At 44.5% G+C, this 21,065-nt stretch overlaps 3 protein-coding genes across 3 annotated transcripts; 1 reads left to right on the plus strand and 2 right to left on the minus strand.

Moving 5' to 3' along the window:
- Window positions 1-103: 103 nt before the first annotated feature.
- On the minus strand, window positions 104-7,480 carry eif2a (eukaryotic translation initiation factor 2A). Its single transcript, XM_074679514.1, has 16 exons — window positions 7,358-7,480; window positions 4,152-4,221; window positions 3,978-4,049; window positions 3,670-3,788; window positions 3,339-3,438; window positions 3,154-3,236; window positions 3,000-3,073; window positions 2,773-2,917; window positions 2,568-2,684; window positions 2,048-2,204; window positions 1,886-1,970; window positions 1,464-1,796; window positions 1,123-1,233; window positions 867-980; window positions 647-712; window positions 104-516 (listed from the first exon to the last, which is right to left on the minus strand). Exons 1-16 carry the CDS (start codon window positions 7,383-7,385, stop codon window positions 451-453), a joined length of 1,740 nt encoding a protein of 579 aa, XP_074535615.1. The 5' UTR covers window positions 7,386-7,480; the 3' UTR covers window positions 104-450.
- A 2,022-nt stretch (window positions 7,481-9,502) lies between these two features.
- On the plus strand, window positions 9,503-11,704 carry serp1 (stress-associated endoplasmic reticulum protein 1). The gene is made up of 3 exons (XM_074679855.1): window positions 9,503-9,738; window positions 10,214-10,286; window positions 11,168-11,704. Exons 1-3 carry the CDS (start codon window positions 9,655-9,657, stop codon window positions 11,206-11,208), a joined length of 198 nt encoding a protein of 65 aa, XP_074535956.1. The 5' UTR covers window positions 9,503-9,654; the 3' UTR covers window positions 11,209-11,704.
- A 988-nt stretch (window positions 11,705-12,692) lies between these two features.
- mmp23bb (matrix metallopeptidase 23bb) lies at window positions 12,693-20,256 on the minus strand. Its single transcript, XM_074679988.1, has 8 exons — window positions 19,816-20,256; window positions 17,129-17,235; window positions 15,691-15,830; window positions 15,411-15,578; window positions 15,164-15,328; window positions 14,939-15,049; window positions 14,731-14,857; window positions 12,693-13,524 (listed from the first exon to the last, which is right to left on the minus strand). The coding sequence occupies exons 1-8, from the start codon at window positions 19,894-19,896 to the stop codon at window positions 13,332-13,334; spliced, it is 1,092 nt and encodes a 363-aa protein (XP_074536089.1). The 5' UTR covers window positions 19,897-20,256; the 3' UTR covers window positions 12,693-13,331.
- Between the last annotated feature and the right edge of the window lie 809 nt (window positions 20,257-21,065).

Genomic DNA, 21,065 nt, shown 5'->3' on the forward strand with positions numbered 1-21,065 from the left:
TTATACATACATTTTCGAGATTATACATTATTTATATATGACAGAAACAGAGGAGGAGCTTAAATCACACAGAGAAGTAAAACAACACACCAACAGAGCTGGTTAAAGAAGTTTATTGGAGTTAGACTCAAAATGAAGATGAAGAGGAAGCTTTTATTTTGAAATGAACACTGTGGGGTGTGGGGTCTTTACAGATGTTGCATAGCAACAGAGCATGCCCATACACACGCACACACAAACACACCCCCAAACACATGCCTCAGCTTCCTCCAGAATGTCCCAGAATCCATTTGGGTTTCCTCTTCAGAAAGAAAAACATGAGCTGAAGCATCGGGCAGGTGAATCAACGGTCTGTCTTCAGCTGAGTGATAGTGGAGCTGATACATCTTTCATGTGTGTGTGTTTTAGTCGTGGGATCAGGTGTGGGGGATGCAGCTCCTGCAGCGCCCCCTATTGGCTGATCTGCAGATCCTCCAGCTCCTTCAGCAGCTGCTCCTCTTTCTGCATCTTCTCCAGCTGAACAAAACAAACAGATACACACTCAGACAAGGATAGAAGTTTAGCTTCATTAGCTGTATTAGCATCATTAGCTCATTAGCAGGTGTGTTGTTAATTAGCAGCCTGTCTAAAGTAACCTGAGGCTCACCTGGTTCTTCTGCAGCACTTTACCCGCCGCCTGCTGCTCCCTCAGCTCCTCGATGGCTTTCAGTTTCTGGAAAACAACAATACAACCCTCAGCCAAAAATAGAGCTGAGTGTGTGTGTGTGTGTGTGTGTGTGTGTGTGTGTGTGTGTGTGTGTGTGTGTGTGTGTGTGTGTGTGTGTGTGTGTGTGTGTGTGTGTGTGTGTGTGTATGCTGCTCTTTACCTTCTTCAAGTTCTTGATCTTCTTGTCTGTGTCTGGGTCTCCGCAGCTCACTTCTGATTGGCTGTTAGTGATGGGGGCGGGGTCAGACGGGGCTTCAGGCTCCGTTTTACTCTCCTGTCAAAGAATACCCGAGTTTAATTTAAGATGAGGGGAACTTTTTGATGAAAACACAGATCATACTCCAACCCCTTACCAGGACTCATACAGGTGAGAGGGTGGGGACATGATGCAGTCTGATTGGCTGAGGCCAGCTCACCTGTTTGGCAGCTTTCTTGGCTTCTCTTTTCTTCTGGTTCTTCAGAGCCGCCTTCGACAGAACCTTCTCCCCTCCACCGGGCCGCATGTTCTGAGGAGGCTCCTCCTCATGCTGTCACACACACACACACACACATGCAAACAAGTGTGTTACAGCTCTGCTTCAGGTCGTCTCTGTCTTCGGTTAGTCTTTTTTGGACAAACATTTACTTTTCAACGACTTCTGAATGAGACCAGGAGAGACCCGGGACGGAGTGGGATTAACACATCCAGGTTGTAAGAAAGAAAGTCCAGGGCGAAACCTGAAGTTCCCACTATGTGTGTTTGTGTGTGTTTTCTCACCAGTTTGGCGCTGGGTGTGGCGGGCAGGTGTCTCAGAGCAGGAGGGCGGTATGCCTGTGTGGGCGCGGCCTGTGTTGTCCCCAGCTCGCTGGGCGCCGCCTGGTATTTGATGGCTCGCTCAGGGAAGGTGCCGACAGGGAACGGCTGCCAGCAGACCTCCCACAGCTCCGACCCGGCCTCCACATCCCACTTGTGCAGCACGGAGCCGGTGTAGTGCCAGATTTTGTAACCGTTGCTGACTCGCAGACGGGGGGAACATGTTGCCGTGACAACATGCTCGCCATCAGGACACCAGGAGAAATGTGTGGCGTCCGGGGCCTGAGGTTTGGACACCTGGAGGACAGAGAGCGGGACCATGGACGTCACATGAAATCAGCTGTGACCAAGGTGTGTGTCACTCAGGTGTGTGTTTGTTTCCTCACCTGTTTGTATTTCTTCACATCCCACACCTCCATCTGACCCCGCAGATTCCCGAAGCCCGCCAGGACCAGGATGTGACCCTGAGGACTGAAAGACGGAAAGTGAGACTCCTCAAAGGGCTGACCAATCAGGAGCCTGTTGATACCTGGACAGGTGTGCTGTACCTGTAATAGGCAGCATTTCGTGGTCCTGTTCCGAAGTCGAACACGGGGTCACATTTGAGATTAAAGATGGTGGCTTTAGCCGGCATGAAGCCGTACACCACGCAGAACTCTGCTGCGTTCGGACTCCACGCCACGTCATAGATCGGACCGTTCTTCACTGAGGACACACGAGCAGAGACGGGTGAGCGGACAGAAAACACAGGTAAAAAAAACAGGGGTTCATTTCAAAAGCAGGTTTAGTGAAAACTCAGAGTCTGTTAACCCTGAGAAAAGGGGAACTCAGGGTTTCCCAGAGGTTAATCAAACCAGAAAGAGGCGTAACTCAAGCCTGTTTCACAAAGAGATTTAACGTAACTTCAGAGTCTGTTACTCTGGAAACTGAATCTGTGAACCCAACTCAGAGTTAGGAAACTCAGAGTAGATCAACTCACAGTTTAGGATTAGACTCAGAGTTTGCTGAACCTGCTTTATGAAAAAGACCCAGGTAACAACAGGTAAACAAACACAGCTCTGCACTCACTCAGTTGAACCACAGCTGTCTCTCCGTTCACAGCGAGGTAATGCAGCGTCTGCTCGCCGTAGTATGACGCTCCTGTTTTATCCACCTCAGTGCTCGCCGTCACCAGAACTGCCGAGGCTAAGGAGGAGGAGCAGGAAGTGAGTCATTACTATGAGCACACTCACAGCTAGGACCCAAGCGACCAGACTTTGTTGTGGTGTCTCACCTTTCTTGTTCCACTGCATGCTCACTCTGTCCGCTTTGAAGAAGCTCTTGTTGGCGAGGGCGGCGGTCGGCCCCCCCAGCACCGGGTACTGATACAGACGCACGAATGACGGGGCCCCTTTGCTGCCAGGGACGTAGACCGCTACCTGTGGGGGGGGGGGACAGGACAGGTGAGACCAGGACCAGTGCTGAAGCTCCTCCCCTCCCTGTGGGGGCGTAGCCACTCACCTTGCTGGGCTGACCTCCAGGTGACAATTCAAAGTCTGACACCTTCTGCATGTGGAGCTTGTTAGCTATGGAGTCTGAAAGAGACAACAGTCAGCTGTGTGTGTGTGTGTGTGTGTGTATGTGTGTGTGTCCATGTGTGTGTGTGTGTTCTCACTGAAGTCATTGTTCTCGTAGAAGTGCAGCTCGTTGTTGACGCTCCTCACGCAGATCTTCTCATCCTCAGACCAGCTGGGACACCTTCAGCCAATCAGAGCACAGAGATTACTCACACTCCTCTTCAGACAATCAGAATGTGTGTATTTCTGTGTGTGTGTGTGTGTGTGTGTGTGTGTCGCTGACCAGGATTCGACTTTCTTCTGATACAGAGCTTTGATCAGCTGACCGCTTTGAAGGTCCCACAGCTGTAGGTTAGCATCTCCCTGAGCACTGTCCTGAGTCTCTACATCACACACACACACACACACACACACACACACACACACACACACACACACACACACACACACACACAAGGGAAACAATCAATGTAGGAATCATACCTGCAGATGGTCATGCTAAGCTAACTGATGTAGCTGTATCACTTTGAGGTCTCTGTTAGCTCATGTTAGCTACTAGCCAGCTGAGTTGGCCTGAGTTAGCTTGAGTTAGCTTGAGTTAGACCATGTCTCACTGTTGTACGGTTGCCAGGTAGCCAGGACTTTGCTGAGAGGAGAGAAGTCCACCAGACATGTCTTTGGAAGGTCAAAGGTCGAAACCACAGCGCCATCAGCTGACCTCACCACAGAGACACTGGGCGAAAGAGAGAGGAACATGTTGTCATTGTTGTTGCACTTCTTATTGATGATGTGTCGTCGTTGTTGATGTTTGTCTCTTTCCGGTAGATTCAGTTCTTTTGGGAGGAAAGTGTTGTTTACAGAATAACCTCTTAAAACTAAACATTAACAACATCAACAACAATGGTAATGATGGTAGACTGACCTGTGTCCGTTGCACCAGGCGAACAGCGCCCCATCTCTGCTAAAGGCTACACACCGGCTGAGCCGAGGGTCTCTGAGAAAGACACACACACACACACACACACACACACAGTGTATTATTCATTCGAACCACTGCAGATTAATGATGATGTCATAGCGGTGGTAGAGGTGTTACCTTTGGAAGGCTGAGTGTGTCTCACAGCTAGGAGGTCCACAAAGCAGAGATGTACCATGTGACCCACGCACTACAACACACACACACACACATTAACACATTTGATCAGAATAATATGATTATCAAGTTATTAATGAATTTTTTTAAGTTAGCATAATTTAGCACAGAGGCTAACAAAGTGCCTCAACCTCCCCTCTAAAACTCCAAATGGTCAGACAAACTCTAGTGCTAACTGCAGCATAACATTTACAGGTAGCATGTTGACTAGCTAGCCACATGCTAACCTAAGATTGTGTTACCAAGCTTCTAACTTAAGATGCAGACAGGTTGATTTAGAGACTGACTTTAAATAAACTTGTTAACCACCATGATGCTAACAGAAGCTAATGTTTTGGTCACATAAATAACCATTATGATGCTAACAGAAGCTTAAGTTTTAGCCAAAATGTTAATCAATATCATGCTAACATAACCTAATGTTTCCACACAATGTTTACCATTGTGATGCTAACAGAAGCTAATGTTTTAGTAACATAGATAACCATTATGATGCTAACAAAACCCAATGTTGAAGCCACAATATTAACCACCATGATGCTATCGGACGCTTCTAATCCACACGTTGTTTACCACTGTGATGCTAACAGAAGCTTAAATTTCAGCCAAAATGTTAATGTATAATATGATAATCAGACTTTCATCATTTAAAGGAGCAGACCAGGGGAGGATACACACTTATTTCCCTCTTTCTCAGGGCCGTAGAGAACGTTTTAGCTTAGCCTTTGGTTAGTATTTATTTTTCTTATCTCCATTTCTTTTAGTGGCCTTGGTTTCTTATTTCATGTTTATTCATATCCACCTTTATTATTTTCGGTCCTGTATTATTCATATTTTAGTCTTTACATGTTTTTATCCTTTTAATATTTTGGCTCCCCCCCAGTGTTTCCTCTGGGGAGCCCCCGGCACTGGGAGTGGTGGTTGGCTGTGGTTGCAGGGGCCTGTCACATTGGTCCCTGGTGGAGGATAGTGTCTACTACACCCCTCTTCTGGGGCCTGTGGTTGGGCTCCTAAGGGCTCCTGTGGCCGGCCCTCTGCTCCTGGTGCAGAAGGCTCCTCTAATAGTGCTTCCTCCATTGGTTCGTCTGTACTCAGCTTTATCAGCTTCATTTACATACAGTATGTGTGTCTGTGTGTGTACGTTGCTCTGGGTGGATGTGTATGCGACTGTTGACTGTTGGTTTTAAGGTTGGGTGGGCAAATAGTGGCATGTTTGATTGTTTTTAATTGCACTGTAAAGCCCTTGAGTTACATCTTTTGTATTTTTGGTCTTTTTAAATCTAAACTGAAAACTCACTTTTTTAGAATGGCTTTTAACCCTGACTAAGACTTTTAGGTATTGTGCTCATATTAGTTTTTAACTTGTTTTATCTTTTCCAAATGGCTTTTATGCACCCTTATGTACACCTCCCCTTGCATTTTTATGTATCTTTCCTTTTTTATGCACCGATCCTACTAGAGCCCGACCGATTAATCAGCCCACCCGATTAATCGGGTTGATTATAGCCTGTCACAGATTAATCAACATTGGCCAAAATGTAGCTGATCATAAAAATTTCTGCCACGCGGATATTCTGTCGCTTCTGTTTCTGTGTGTTAATTAATATAAGGCTACTACACAGCGCCTCACTTTATAATGCCATGTAAGATTAACCGGGGCTTTTAAATTCACAAGTTATTGTTTTGGTTGAAATAATTTTTGAAAATGTTTCAATGTATTTTGTTGTAATTGTATTTATTGCATGTTTTGAAAGCAGCGACATTGTTTCTTAAAATCTAGTTTAGTCCCATGCATTAAATGGAAGATGGAACTTTTTAATAGCTAGTCATAATTTGTGTTCATATACAGTATTTATCCTGTGTATATCAATGAATTTATTACATATATCAGCAAATATATTGGATATCAGTCGATATATTGGATATCGGCTTCTTTTTGCCCCCAGTATCGGTATCGACATCGGCCCCAAAAATCCCATATCAGTCCGGCTCTAGTTCCGACAATAATGTTTCATGTTGCTTTTATCTATAGTGCCCTTATTTATCCTGACACTACTGTAAAGCACTTTGGGGGCATTTTGGGTTCTGTAAAGGTTCTGATAGATTGATTGATAGATTAAAAAGCGCTTTATAAATAAAGTTTGATTTAATTTAAAGTTCAATTTCCCTCTCCCTCTGTCTTTCAATTTCTCTCTGTCTGTACCCTCCATCCATCTCTCTTAATTTCAATTCAAAATTCAAAAAGCTTTATTAGCATCACAAACATAAGTTTACATTGCTAAAGCAGATGTGACACGGAAGAAATGTAAACCCAGTTAAACACAATTTACAGATGAACAACAGGCATGCAGCTAAAGGAATAAAATAGGAACACAAATAAACTTTCTCTCTGAACTTTGGAATATTAATTAATTACAAAATAAAAATAGTTTCATTTTGTCTACGTTTTACTGACTGTAGTCTTTAGCATTACTTTAAAAGCATTACTTTACCGATGACACTGACACTGTCTTGATTGAATTTTAACTTTAGTTGGTACTGAGTGTGTATTGAGATAGAGTTTGTTGTGATGTGGCGTTATAAAAATAAAGATTGATTAATTATTTTATTGATTGCTCAAGGCAAAGAAATACGCCATAGTTCTGCTTTCAGACAATGTAAACCAGAGTAGTAAACTACAAAAAAGACCCAACAGAAAAGTCAGACTACATACTACATCCACATGTCGTAAGCGGTTTGGAAAAAAAGCCCCTGTTTGAAAATCATCACCATAATCGCTCTGTTACAGACACCTGAACAAGTGATGCTCTCGATCCGGATCAGATCTTCAAACCGTTTCTACTGAGTGACGTTTTTCATGTTTGAACCAGGTCTCTCTCAGAGAGGTCTGATGAAGACTGGCTCCTACTCTGTGCTTTTTTATTCAATCAGCATAAAACTCAGCCTAAACTATTCTCTGAAGCTGTCTTATGTTCATAACGACAGAAACGTTTCTCTTGGGGTTCAGTCTGGTCCGGGTTCAGTCTGGTCTGGATTCAGTCAGGACTTGGTTCAGCCCGGAGCCGACAGAAAGAAGCTCTGTTGCTCTAACGCTGAAGACTCCATCCTTAAAACTCAAACTGACGGTAAATGAATCTGATTTTACCCACCTGCCAACAGCGGGATGGGGGGCGCCATCTTTACGTGCCGGAAGAAGAAAGGTTGTCTCCCGGAAGTGCGTAAGGCAACGGGAGGCGGGGCTTTCAGTGCCACATCAGCAGAGCATCAGCCTGTTTCAGGTGCGGAGCTTCAAAATAAAGACATTAAGAGTCTCTCTGAGGTCTGTAGAGCCCTTTTCTCTGAGTTACGAGCCCTGATCAGTTCCTTAAATACAGAAACACTCTTTTTAATCAATCAAAGAACTGCTCTGTTTAGAAAGTTCGTGAAGTCGTCAATATACTTAAAGAGAAGTTCCGGTTTCAAAGTAAAAGCTCAATGTCTGTGAGAACAAATGTTATTTTTTATGGTGAAAAATAAAACAGCAACTACTAACAAACATAAATGGTATCCAGAGATAAGCTTTAAAGCTCTTTAGATGCAGCTGTTAGCAGAGTCAGGATCAAGGTTTTAATAGTTTTGGATTTGTCATTATGTTTAGTTTTAGTTAGTTTTAGAGCGGGTATTCTAGTTTTTATTTAGTTTTAATTTTTGCAACAAGGCTTAGTTTTAGTTAATTTTTTTTTATTAGTTTCAGTTTATTTTCTGTTTTTTTTTCGTACCTTATTTGCCAGGATTCAAAAAGGTCAGAGTAAATACTTTGTAATACTGTTTATATTCAAGTCCAACATAGTGCTCACTGCTCAGTCAATGCTGATACTGAACTGTTGGCTGCTGCCTTTAATACAAGAAAATAATATAAACTTAATATAAAAAAATATAAACATAAATTATATATAAATAATGTTAACATAAATAGTATAAAAAATAATAAAAACATAAATTATATATAAATAATGTTAACATAAATAATATAAAAAATAATATAAACATAAATTATATAAAACAATATAATATGATCTTTAATAATAAAGAAACTTGGACTCTGTAACAATAAAGGCAGACCCACACGCAATTTAACTATTACAGATGCTCTGATTCATTGCTACACTATGTTTCGTTGCAGCACAGCGCACAGCCAGTCAGTGCAGTAAACAAGCACGTCCAGGTACGTTGCCAGGATGGTGCCAAACAGCACTAACTGACGAAAACTGTCGTAAAATTGGTTGCGAAAATGTGTCGGATTAATTTAAATCCTAAAGGCTATTAATATTGTCAGAAACGGTAACTAAGGACATTTTATCTATAATTTTGGTTAGTTTCAGTTAGTTTTGTGAACACAAGACACAGTTTTAGTTTACTTATCTTTTTTTTTCTTTTCTAGTTTTTATAAGTTTGAGTTAACTGCAATGTATTTTAAAATTTAGTTTTCATTTTTAGTTTCGTTTTGGTTAACTATTATGACCTTGGTCAGGAACCTTTTTTTTATTATTATCATTATGAACATTCCACAATATACAAACTCTCAGTGAGGATAATAAAAACAAGGTACTTTCTGTCCCATAGCATAACAAAACAAACCAAGTAAAAGTTAAAAAAAAAAAAAAGTACATAATAACAATTATAGAACACAGAGGGTTATGTACTTATAAAGGCATCCATAAATAAAGTGAGAAATCAAGCAGGGTTACAGATTAAACAAGGTTCATGATGAAAAACTTAAAAAAAAAAATACTCTGAAATTCTTATTTGAATAAATACATATGTGGTGGGGGACAAAAGTTTTAATTTAAATTTAAATAGCGCAACAATTAGAGAATAAATGAAAATAAATGTTTGCCCATCTGTTAAGTGCAAAATTAAATACTTATTGTAAAATTGTAAATGCAACCAAACATTTACCTATACATTGTAATCAAAAATATTAACACTTAAGGATAAAATAAAAGATTGTGTGCTATGTCGTAACAGATCCTTGGTCAGGATCCGATATGAGATCAGCTCCGAGAACATGTCTGGGAGGAATCAGCTCTAAAAGGGACCAGGACAGACTTTATGAATATAAAGACTTGAATTGATTTTAACCCCCAGAGAACATTTCAAAGACTGAAACAGAAAATAGAAAAAAACAAAAAACAAAACAGAACCTCTGGTTTGAATATGTAGTTTTAATTTGAAAGCGCAAACCGGAAGTTGTGTCTATACGACCGTTAACTTTATGCGGGAAAGTTCCGCTGATGACGCGGTTTCGGGGGCGGGGCTTCTTCTTTTTGAGTACGTAGACAAAGTTTGGATCTCCCAGTCCGTCAGCAGATCCAGCACGAAGCAGCAGACCGAGCGCATCCTCCAGACCAGACCACCGTCTGTACCCCGAACCACACAAAAGAAGAAAACCCAGAAAAGAAGAAAGATGGTCGCCAAACAGAGGATCCGCATGGCCAACGAGAAACACAGCAAGAACATCACACAGCGGGGGAACGTGGCCAAGTCCACGGTGAGTTCATCCACGGCTCCTCAGAGTCTCACTGCTCCTCTTTTTGCTCCTTTCTGCTCCTATCTGCGTCTGAAAAAACCTGAAAAACCAGCATCACAGACCCCAAAACCATTGTAGACCAGGAGCTGGTTCTAGATCTGAGGGGACCACTTCCTCTTTAGCCTGTGCTTTAATGTTTTAGACTGACTTGGTTTAAGATGAAGAGATCAGAAAGAAATAAGGGGGTCAGACAAAAACCAGATTCAGGTTCAGACTGAGACACTAGCATCTAGACTCACACCAAAACCATCAAATCCTGAGTCCTTTAACAGGGGTCAGACTACAGGGAGGGGTTCAGGGTCCATTCACAATACACATCAACTAATCCACTCACCTGAGAGAACACACACACACACTGTGTCAGAAATCATCATCAAAAGTGGCAAACACATGTATTCAATCTGTGTGTGTGTGTGTGTGTGTGTGTGTGTTTCAGAGGAGCCTGACTGACGACAAAGGTGTGGGTCCCTGGCTGCTTGCTCTCTTCATCTTCGTCGTCTGTGGATCAGGTGAGTGGTTCATCAACAGACACAGTAGAGCAGAAAGTACTTCCTGTTACATCATCACGTCACCATAGCAACTGTTTATTATTTTCCCAATTTAAACACATTATTACAAAGTGATGATAAACTGATGTCAGATCAGGGTGACAGATTAACAGCAAACACACTTTATCACCATGTACTGCATTACATGAGGGATGAGACAGTCAAGTTATGATTAGCAAACATTAAGCTAACATTTCAGTTTTCAGAAGCTACGTTATGTAGCGTCTGTAACGGTAACATTAGCTTATCATAGCTTATGTAGCTTATGCAGCCCCTGTCTCATCATTCATGAAATGCAGTCCATTGTATCAAAGTCTGTTTGCTGATCTGACATCCGTGTGGCTCTTATTAGCTGTAGCTGTAGCTTTAGCAGCGTTAGCTCGAAACATGGTTAATACTAACAGAATTGGATTGGCCCTAACTGTAGCTCAGGTGAGCTCAAAGGTCAGAGGTCATCAAGCGTGGAGCTCTGCACACGTCAGATCATCTCCACAGAATGCTAATGTGCTAGCTCCAAGCTGATCACCTGTAAACAGAACGTCACCTTTAAGACGCTCACCCTGCCCCAGACTGATGTCAGAGCATGTGCCCGGTCAGACTGGAGGGCGGGGCTTAAGTTTACATGTCAGTTTGCTCCATGTCACTCTGACTGCAGACACAGAGTCAATAAACACACACATACTCACACAAACAAACATAACTGGTGTGTTCTCTGCTCTAAGTACACACTGAACTGAGGCTGAAGCTCCGCCTCCTTTCTCCTTCACAGCCTCAGACCACCATTAAACTCTGAGTTGTGTACCTGAGCCCTGTACTGATTCTGTGTGTTTGTGTGTGTGCAGCTATCTTCCAGATCATCCAGAGCATCAGGATGGGCATGTAAATTGATGTGACCAGCAGGGGGCGGAGCTTTGAAGAGAAGCAGCTAAAATAAATGGCGAGGACCACATGCCCCGCCCCCTTTCCGCGCCTTTGAACTGAAGCAACCTGAACATTCCTGAAGTGCGGCAGCTGTCTGCAGACGAGACCGCACAGACGACCAAACAGACCCCGCCCCCTCAACCCCCCCCCTCAGAGAGCCGTTATCAGCTGGCCGTGTTGATCCACGTGTTGCTGCACGCCGACCTTCTCAGCGACTTTCTGTAAACAACCACTGTGTGCCTTTCTCTGTTTACCTGTGCTCTAGCCCCGCCCCCACTGATTACACCTTATCAGTCCAGCTGAGGGGGGTCATAGTCCGCCCTGCTCCTGCCCACCCCCCCTCCTCTTCCTCAGTGTGAGATGATGAAGGTCTTTTGAATCAGAAGGTTAGGAGGTGCTGACAGGTGTGTGTGCACTGTGTGCAGCTTCACCTGCTCAAAATAAAGTCTCTGTACCAAGAGGGCCGCTGTGTGTCGTCTCCACCTCTATGTGTGTGTGTGTGTGTGTGTGTGTGTGACTCTGTAAAGGTGTGTCAGGTTTTTATCTACCTGTGCAGCAGGGACAAACATGCATTGCTGCAAACAGAGAAGGGAGGAGGCCTCTGATTGGTTGATTAAGCTCCGTCTGCAGAGACTCCCTTTGTCCACCAGGTGGAGCTGTTTGAACACAAACAGGCTCTGTGTGAATTTGAGAGTCTGTTTGGGTTTGAAAAGTTAGACATAGTAATGAGACAGCACTCTCACCTTACATGTCTTCATGTAGCTCAGCTGAGCAACTCCAGGATTTATTATTTAAAAGTTTTAGCTTAACATAAAGTTTTTTACTGCAACACTCCTTTTTATCCAAAAAGCTTTGACACTACATAAAAAAGTTTTATGGATATAAATCCTGAATATATGACTTTAGCTGCACACATTTTGAGATGTACAGGTCTGAGCAGATTGATACAGTTTATTAAGGGGTTTTTCAGCAGACGTCCTCAATAATATGCACATGCAACATGACTGCAGAAGCTGCATTTAGCTCCAATCATTCAGACGAGTTATCGTTCTTAAAACACTAAATTCAAACTGTCAGCAGAAAAATGTAACCAGTTAAAAAGGTCACATTTTACAATGAAACACCAGCGACATCTGTGGCTGTTATTGAATGTGTCTTTTTTTAATCCAACCTCAGATAACAAGGTATGACCACAAATAAATTACATTAACTGCCGATATTAATAATCCATTTTTACTTAGTGTGTTTAATAAAAAGTTGGTTTTTGGTGGAGGTTATGGCCAAACATGGACTCAATATAAAGTGTAAATAAATAGTAAACATAACCAATGATTTAAAAAGATATATATATATATGATTAAAGTCAAATTATGGTATATTATCAAACTATTAACCAGTCTTATTAGTAACCCTGAAGAAAAACTCTCTGTTATATATTTGGCATAGTTTTCTGGATATAGTTTTTTGGCTCCTTTACTATGAACTGGGTCTTAAACTCAGTAGTTTGTGTGATCTTTTTGGTTTGGGAAGGTTTTTGATTTTTTTACACACGTTTACACCCTGGTATTTTTACAGTCTGGTGAGAACCGGATCTGGGTTAACACAACTGATCCTCAGGATTAAAACCCAGACTAAGTCCGTCTGACCTGGGTCTGAATGAGCTGCTGGTGTCTCTACTGATGGTGGGTTGAGATCCTGATCCAGTCTTCATATTGGTCTTCATGTGTTGTAGTACCTAATGTGACCACAGGAGGGGGCTCACCACTTTTAGTGTCCAATGAGCAGTAACCTCAAAACATTCACAAAGCACTCGTCCCTCATGGGGTCTGTCTCTGCATTCATCTCTTTATTTTACAACAGATCAGACTCTGGAAATGTTCAGGACCCCAGAGGGTCAGGAGGACAGCGTCCCCAGAGCTCATAGGGGGACAATCAGAGGACTTTTAGAAGACGACTGAGGCTCTGATACATCAAAGTTCACATCAGAGTTAACCTCTGTCCACAAACGTTGAGGTGTGTGTTACACATCTGTCCCCAGATCAGCTCCTTAACTCTTTAGTTTTGTCCATCTCTGTCCCAGTGTCCTCAGCTGTTGGACGGCTGCTCTGGTTTAAGGCGGATGGCCCAGGAGTTAGCCGACACGATGTCTCCCCGTCGGTGAATGCGGCATGTGTACACGCCCTCGTTGAACTCGTTAGCAACAATGCGGAGGTCTCGGTCCTTCATGACGATGTACCCTGGCACAGAGGTGAGGATCTGCTCGCCATCTTTAAACCAGCTGCAGGGACAGACAGGAAGTGAGAGACAGGAAGTGAGTCTAGGGATGGGTACCTTTCACATTTGAAATGATAAAGTACGGATGCCTGATACCTGGCAATCGGTACCAATACTCAACGGTACCAATTTTTGGTACTTTTTTGTGTTTATGTGGTGAAAAATATCAATTTGTTTAGTAATGAAGTATAAAAAAATTTCAGTTTAACATATTTATTCCTCAATATATAACCTTGTAATGCTGTGTTCATGTCCAGCATAGAAAATTGCCTACTCTTCCAGTTCCTCACAGTCACAAGGATGCATTTAGGTACCTAAACATGGTACAGTTTGACTTTACATGAACCGATACCCGGTGCTTTTGACAGAATTCGGTCGGTACCTATAAAAGAACTTTATTTGGTACCCATCCCTCAGACTGGACATAAGACAGAAATGAAGTAAGAGACAAGACTTAAGAGACAGGACATGTCACTGGACGAAAGAAACAGAAGGGGGGGGGGGCAGGAAAAAAAGGCGGCTAATAGGAGACATGACAGGAGACAGGAAATGAGACAGAATGAAAGAAACAGGAAGTGAGTGACAGGACCAAGGAGAAAGGGAGTTAGAGACAGAACAGTGACAGGACGTAGAAGAGAGGAAGTGAGACGCAGGACTTAAGAGACAGGACATAAGACAGTACGAAAGAAACTGGAAGTAAGAGACAATATAAGGACTTAGGAGACAGGAAGTAAGACACTAAGACATTGGATGAAAGAGACAGGACATAAGAAGCAAGAGGAAAGAGACAGGAAGTCAGAGATGTGGACCTCCAAAGTGTCTTCTGTTCTTAATCTAAACTGATCAGATCACCTTGAATCTGACTTTTCTAAGAATCACTGTGACCAAGATCAGACCAAACTCCGCCTCCTCACCACAGTCTGTTTATCTGTTGGTCTTTTTTTATTTTAAGGAATAACAGACTATCAATAAACACATGGATCAGAAACACTTCATAGCACCAAACCAACGTTGCAGTTCCCCGAGTGTCCACCAGAGTCTGTCTCCAGCAGTGAGTCAGTCCCCATAGAGCTCTATGTTAAAATAAACCAAAGTTCCCTGAGTGTCCACTAGAGTCTGTCTAACCTAGCTAGTGAATTTACACATCTGGCTCCTAAAACCGGCATGACATTTTTCAAGTTTCTCTCTGAATGCGGATCGATCAGCTGACCTCACTTTGGGCGGAGAGCGCAGGTTTTTGGTTCCACAGCGGAAACCCACCACCTTCCCCCGGGGAACCATCTTTGTCTTGACATTGGCGGGAGGCGGAGTTGGCGTGGAGACGGCTTCCAGAGGCTCTGCAGGACAGGACATGAGTGAGACAGTGGAGGAGGTGTGACACGGAGGAGGTTGATCGCCGTTTTAACGTGTTGACTCACCGTAGCAGAGGTCGCAGCGCTGAGGACAGTTCTTCTTCATGAACGTCTTCCTGCGCTCACAGAAGCCGAGACGAGCCCACGGGTCACACACTCGCTTCTTATCCAGGCAGCCTGCACAGGTCACACACACACACACACACACACACACACACTGATTTCACATGGACTCCAAGCAGACGTGGGGTCAAAGGGTAAGAAATGGTTGTCATGGTGACCACGCCGTACCGTAGAGTCTCTGGATGCCCCACACGTCGTCCTGGCCGATGTTCCTCTGGCCCGTGTACGTGGCGTTGGGGTGCATCAGAGCCTGGGGGTCTCTGGAGTGCCACAGGCCCAGAGCGTGACCGATCTCATGAGCCGCCACCTGGACCAGGTCGTTTAGCCACACCCCTGCACGGTCACATGACAACACCTGCATCAGGTAAACGAACACCTGCCTGCAGCACTCACACCCTGACCCGACACCTGGTACCTTGTTTCCAGCTGAACCTGGACTTCCCCAGGATCCAGAACTCGTGGTTGTCAAAGTGGATTTCTCCACGCGGCGGCAGGAAGGCATGAGCCAACTCGCCGTTCAGACCGTCAAAACACGGGTGGAGAGGAGACCACCAGCAGTCAGTGTGGTTAAAGGTGTAGAAACCTGACACACACACACACACACACACACACACACACATTCACCTCAACATGACTTAAAATACTCTATAATGTAAGGCTTAAGCTCCGCCCCCTCGTGGCCCACAGGTACCTACCGATGGTGATGTCAGCAGTGCCGTTGGGGTCTGTGACCTCAGCAAAGGTCAAAGGAGAGACGTCGCTCCACTTGGTGAAGGCGATGCTGATGGCCTTCCTGGTGTCCTCCACGTTCAGGGTGTTAGGGAACTTTATAATCCTGAGACAGGCAGACAGACAGGCAGGAAGACATGCAGGTAATTAAACAGACAGGCAGGCAGGCAGGGAGAGTCACAGACAGACAGGCAGGAAGACAGGCAGTTAGACAGGCAGACAGGAAAACAGACAGAGAGGCAGACCACCAGTTAGACAGGCAGACAGACAGACAGGAAGACAGGCAGATAATTGAACAGACAGGCAGGGAGAGACACAGACAGACAGACAGACAGACAGACAGAAAGAGAGGCAGTTAGACAGGGAGACAGATAGACAGGAAGACAGGCAGATAATTGAACAGACAGGCAGACAGGCAAGGAGAGACACAGAGACAGACAGAAAGAGAGGCAGTTAGACAGGGAGACAGATAGACAGGCAGGAAGACAGGCAGTAAGACAGACAGAAAGAGACACAAACAGACAGACAGGCAGGAAGACAGACAGACAGAAAGAGACACAATCAGACAGACAGGCAGTAAGACAGACAGACAGACAGAGACACAAACAGACAGACAGGCCGGAAGACAGACAGGCAGGAAGACAGACAGACAGAAAGAGACACAAACAGTCAGACAGGCAGTCAGACAGGCAGGCAGTAATAGAGAGACAGACAGACAGACAGAAGGACAGACATTAAGTGAGACAGACAGGCAGAAAGAGAGACAGGCAGTTAGAGAGACAGACATACAGGCAGACAGTAAGCAAGACAGACAGGCAGAGTAACAGAGACAGGCAGAAAGAGAGACAGACAGCAAGACATTAAGAGAAAGAAACAGACATACAGGCAATCAGGAAGACAGACAGACAGTTAGAGAGACAGACAGTTAGAGAGACAGGCATACAGGCAGACAGTAAGCAAGACAAACAGTAAGTAAGACAGACAGGCAGTCAGGCAGAGAAACAGTCAGACAGACAGTAAGAGAGACAGACAGATAGACAGAGAGTGAGACAGGTCATCTCTAAAGCCCTGACTCTGGGTTCTGTTCCCTGTTTTCAGTCTGTCAGGCTGAGGAGAGCTCGTTGGCCTGAGAGACGCAGCTCAGGGTGAGACTTCCTGCTGTCAGGCAGCGAGCCAATCAGAGAGCATTCAGGGAACAAAGGACTCAATCAGCTGATGTCAGCAGCTCCCAGGGTCTGTTCAGACTCACCTGTCTGACACACATCAGCTCTACATCACACCACACACACCTTCACACACTGGTACTACCATACACCGGACAACTGTTTACCTTTTGTTTACCTTTTTATGTTTGTTGACCTGTTGTTAACCTGTTGTTTACCTGTTGTTTACCTGTTTGTTTACCTGTATGTCAGGTTGTGATGACCCCATTTCTGACCCACGGGGTTGATGGCGTAGCGTCTGTTTCGTGTTTTTTGGAGCGTCTCTGTCGCCCTGCAGCTGTTCGGAGTCTGAAAAACACAACATCAGATTCAACCAATCACTTGCTTCGGTGCAGTAATGATGTCACTCACTCCAGAGGCCACAAGGTGACTTCATAAGGGAGTGATTTAAACTTTACCTTCACCACCAAACCTTTCTTTGATACATTAAACACGAAACAGCTGGAACTACAACTCCCAGAGTGCATGTCAGCAACAAACAGATCAAACAGCTTCGAGCTGGACATAATCTAAATCGGTGCACGTTGTAAACCATTTCAGGTTATAAAGGGGACCATGAAGATCTGATTAACTCCATGTCTGGCTTGTAGTCCTGTGGCTCTAGGACTTATGGGTAATGTAGTATGAGACAATGGAACGTGATCTGAGCTCCGTGGGCGTTTTATTGGACGGTAGAAGAAGAGGAAGCAGAGTGTTGTTACTGTTTGAGACGTGGCAGAGCACTGATTCAGTCCAGATGTGAACCCCCCACCCCCCCTCAGATATCTGTCCCCCACATGTAAACCTCCTCTGATCCTCCGACAAAAACTGAACCTGGTTTCTCTCTGACCCTCAGCTGGACTCAGACTGTTTACTGCCTCTGACAGTGAACTACTTCCTGTCCTGTCCCAAAATATGTGGCACTTTGGAACAAGGACAGGCCTTCAAAATAAAAGTCCAGTCTCAAACACGGCTCTGTAGCCAAAAACAGTCAGAGCTGGTCTCGTAATAACAACCTCCTCTGACTCCGTTAGCATACTGAACTCGAGTCCACCTGAGACAACCTGAGTCCACCTGTGACACAGTGAGACAGGTGGAGGTCATGTTTGGTGTGAAGTCACTGCAGTGCCCCCTGTGGTCAGAATCAGTATTGTGTTTTTTCTGGATAAAGACTCCATTTCCCATGAGCACCATCACCCACCATGGTAAGGACATAACTGTTTGTCAAGGCGTGCTTGTTTTGGAGAGCAGATCTTCTTTTTGACATTGTTCAAGACAAATTTTCCCAGCATGCAAAGCGATTAGGTAATGTAATTATTTGTAGTTTAAAAGGCGACAACATTCAAACTTTGTAAACTCAGTTTGTAGTTTAGTAGGGGTAAGTATTGGCAAAAACCTCTCGATACTTAAGTCACAGTACGATTGTGTCACAATACTGTAATATATTGCGATATTCTAAACAGATAAAAGATGTATGTTAATCCAAATATTTCTCAAAATTAAAAGGACCAAGGAAAACATTGGCATCTATAGCAAACTGACTTTTTCAGTGCAACAAAAACCCACATTATCAAGTTTAGAAATTGAATATTTTAATATACTTGAGATAATTTTTCATTATACAATCTATTGCAGGGGTGGCCAACCAGTCAGCGACCAAGAGCCACAAAAAAAAAATACTGTGGTACTACGCGGGGCCACATTACACACATGGTCTTACAAACACACTTCCTCTCATACATAAAGAAAATAGCATAAAAGGAAAATCAATACATTTCCAATTTTCAAAGCGAGGTTTATTGTGTTTGTGTGTTTAAATTCGTACTAGAGAAGTGAAACTGAAACTCAAGTATCAATCCCAACTGATCCCAACGTTGGCATCCTTACATATATAGTTTAGATTGATCAGCACACCACTACTCATAACTATATACATAATTTTGAATGGACGGAAGAGCCACACACCCAAAGGCAATAGATCAGGCCACCCCTGATCTATTGGGAACATACAGGGCACTAGCTCTTTGGCGCCATCTACTGTAGTGGAAGCCCAGGAGTCGTATTTTAAGTCTAACTTGGCTAAAATATGTTTTTTTTAAATATATATCAATATTAAGAGTTGAAATATCACTACTGTATTGGAGGTCAAACTATCACAATTTATTTTTTTGCTCTGAGACGTGTCTGTGAATCCTGGTTCTGTCCTACCAGAGCTCATCTACCAGCTCCAACCTCACCAAGCAGAGCTGACGTAACCTCACTCTTCATTTTATTGATAGACTCTCAAGTTTGGACAGACCACTGCAGGAATGAACATTATCACAAACAGATTAACCCATGTTTTAGCCTTTAGCTCGTGCTCTATCACTCTCCTCTTTAGCTTCCTTCTGCTCTGACCTCCTTTTTCAGCTCCAGTGTCCATCATTACAGAAATCCTTTCCAGCAGAGGAAAACACAGATGGAACAAATAGATTCATGTCCGACCACAGACACAGAGGGATAACATGTTGAAATAACACATGTTGGAGCTGATAATCTGTCTTTAATCCTGGATTATGAACAGACAGATCAAAGTGAGACTGTTTCAGATCTCTGAGAAAGTCCTGAGTGGAGCTCTGAGCAGCCGCCTGTGGAGCTCCTTACAGCTGACAGCAGACTGCTGCTGGGACTGATGTTAGAGACAAACAGGGTCCAAGTCCTCTGAGCCACGAACAGGTGAAGACAGGTGACACACAGAGTCCGCTCAGAGACTTTAGGGAGCACCTTGGTGAGAGACAGCTTTTCAGAATAAAACCCCTGGAAGAAACCATGAGGCTGGACTACAGGAACACTATGTTACAGCACACACACACACACACACACACACACACTGATGAAGAGTTCACTGACCTGTGGCCTCACAGCGGCTCCGCTCACCTTCATCATCATCAACATCAGCGCAAGCAGCAGCATAGACAGTGGGGGGTCCATGATCAGACCAGGTCTTACACAGTCCTCATCATCAGTCCACCAACCAGACCTCAGTCAATCCGCGCGCGCGGCATCAGGAGGATTTCACGTCTCCTCGGGTCCCTATGGATCCAGAAAACCGGCCCGGGTGCACGTGCGGATCCAGGGTGCTGAAAGACCCCGTGAATTCCTGCAGCTTGTGTGACTTGTGTCCTCTACGGGCTGAGCTGACCCGGGTACAGTCCAGGTCCCGGTGCGTCCTGCTCGGCTGTGGAACAAACTGAGGGAAGTTTCCGGACAGCGCGCGCTGCTGCAGTGGGGCTGGTCCGGAGGGGCGGGGTCAGGTGTGTGAGCGGTGTCAGTTTGCACAGAGGGCAGAGTGTGCAGGTTAACCCTTGAGCTGCCTCCTCTTCCTCAGAGGCTGAGGAGGAGCTGCTTCACAAACTCCAGGTCCTCCTCAGCCTCTGAGGAAGAGGAGCAGGAGGAGGAGAAGGAAGAGGAGCTGACTCACAAACACCAGGTCAGACTCTGAAACTCATCCAACTCTTATTCTGAAAGTCTGAGTCAACGCACACTTCCTGTTGTCCTTAGCTGTCTGACAGCAGACACAAACAGCTGCTCCATGGTGTCCCCTCTGGGGCCCTCGGGTCAGGGGCCACAGGTAGGACCACCCTGTGCTGTTTTCCCAGCAGCAGTCCAGATGAGCAGAATGAACATCTGTCCAAACACAGAGGGCGCCCCCTGCTGCTGGGATCATGCTCTGTAACTGTGACGTCATGGGGGTGTGGCCAGAGACACTCCTTCATTCATAACATTTAAAGCAGGCGTTCACCTGTAGGGGGCACCATGTCTAAACCAGATCCTGTTAGTCTCTCAGGTTTAGTTAGTTACATCTTTCTCCACCAGGGGGCAGCAGAGCTTTAACATGAGCTCAAACACAGATCATCATACGCCATCTTCAGGTCCGTTAAAGCTCAACGTTAAATATGGATCCAGATCCAGATGGAGCGTGCTCTGCCTTAGTTTCGTCCGTATTTCTGCACGTTTCCATAAAAGTTACAGAAGCGGACAAAACGGAGCAGTACCACCGGAAACCATAGGGGCGGTGTTGCTGTTACTAGCTGATACGTAGCTTTAGCGAGACACGAAGAAGAAATAACAATTGTGTAACTTTTGGAAGAAAAACTTTG

This window comes from Halichoeres trimaculatus, unplaced genomic scaffold (genome assembly GCF_033239565.1).
Source record: "Halichoeres trimaculatus isolate MK-OKI-2021-1 unplaced genomic scaffold, fHalTri1.1 fHalTri1_scaffold_9, whole genome shotgun sequence".
Classification (NCBI taxonomy): domain Eukaryota; kingdom Metazoa; phylum Chordata; class Actinopteri; order Labriformes; family Labridae; genus Halichoeres; species Halichoeres trimaculatus.

Excerpts from the sequence above, each read along its gene's own strand:
- eif2a (XM_074679514.1), bottom strand. The coding sequence starts at position 7,385 with ATGGCGCCCCCCATCCCGCTGTTGGCAG. Across the intron at positions 2,205-2,567 it reads GACAGCTGTGGTTCAACTGA|TGAAGAACGGTCCGATCTAT; the intron begins GTGAGTGCAGAG and ends GTGTGTCCTCAG. Across the intron at positions 517-646 it reads AAGTGCTGCAGAAGAACCAG|CTGGAGAAGATGCAGAAAGA; the intron begins GTGAGCCTCAGG and ends TGTTTTGTTCAG.
- serp1 (XM_074679855.1), top strand. The coding sequence starts at position 9,655 with ATGGTCGCCAAACAGAGGATCCGCATGGCCAACGAGAAACACAGCAAG. Across the intron at positions 9,739-10,213 it reads GGAACGTGGCCAAGTCCACG|AGGAGCCTGACTGACGACAA; the intron begins GTGAGTTCATCC and ends TGTGTGTTTCAG. Across the intron at positions 10,287-11,167 it reads CTTCGTCGTCTGTGGATCAG|CTATCTTCCAGATCATCCAG; the intron begins GTGAGTGGTTCA and ends GTGTGTGTGCAG.
- mmp23bb (XM_074679988.1), bottom strand. The coding sequence starts at position 19,896 with ATGGACCCCCCACTGTCTATGCTGCTGCTTGCGCTGATGTTGATGATG. Across the intron at positions 15,831-17,128 it reads CATCACAACCTGACATACAG|GATTATAAAGTTCCCTAACA; the intron begins GTAAACAAACAG and ends TGCCTGTCTCAG. Across the intron at positions 13,525-14,730 it reads CGCTCTCCGCCCAAAGTGAG|CTGGTTTAAAGATGGCGAGC; the intron begins GTCAGCTGATCG and ends CTGTCCCTGCAG.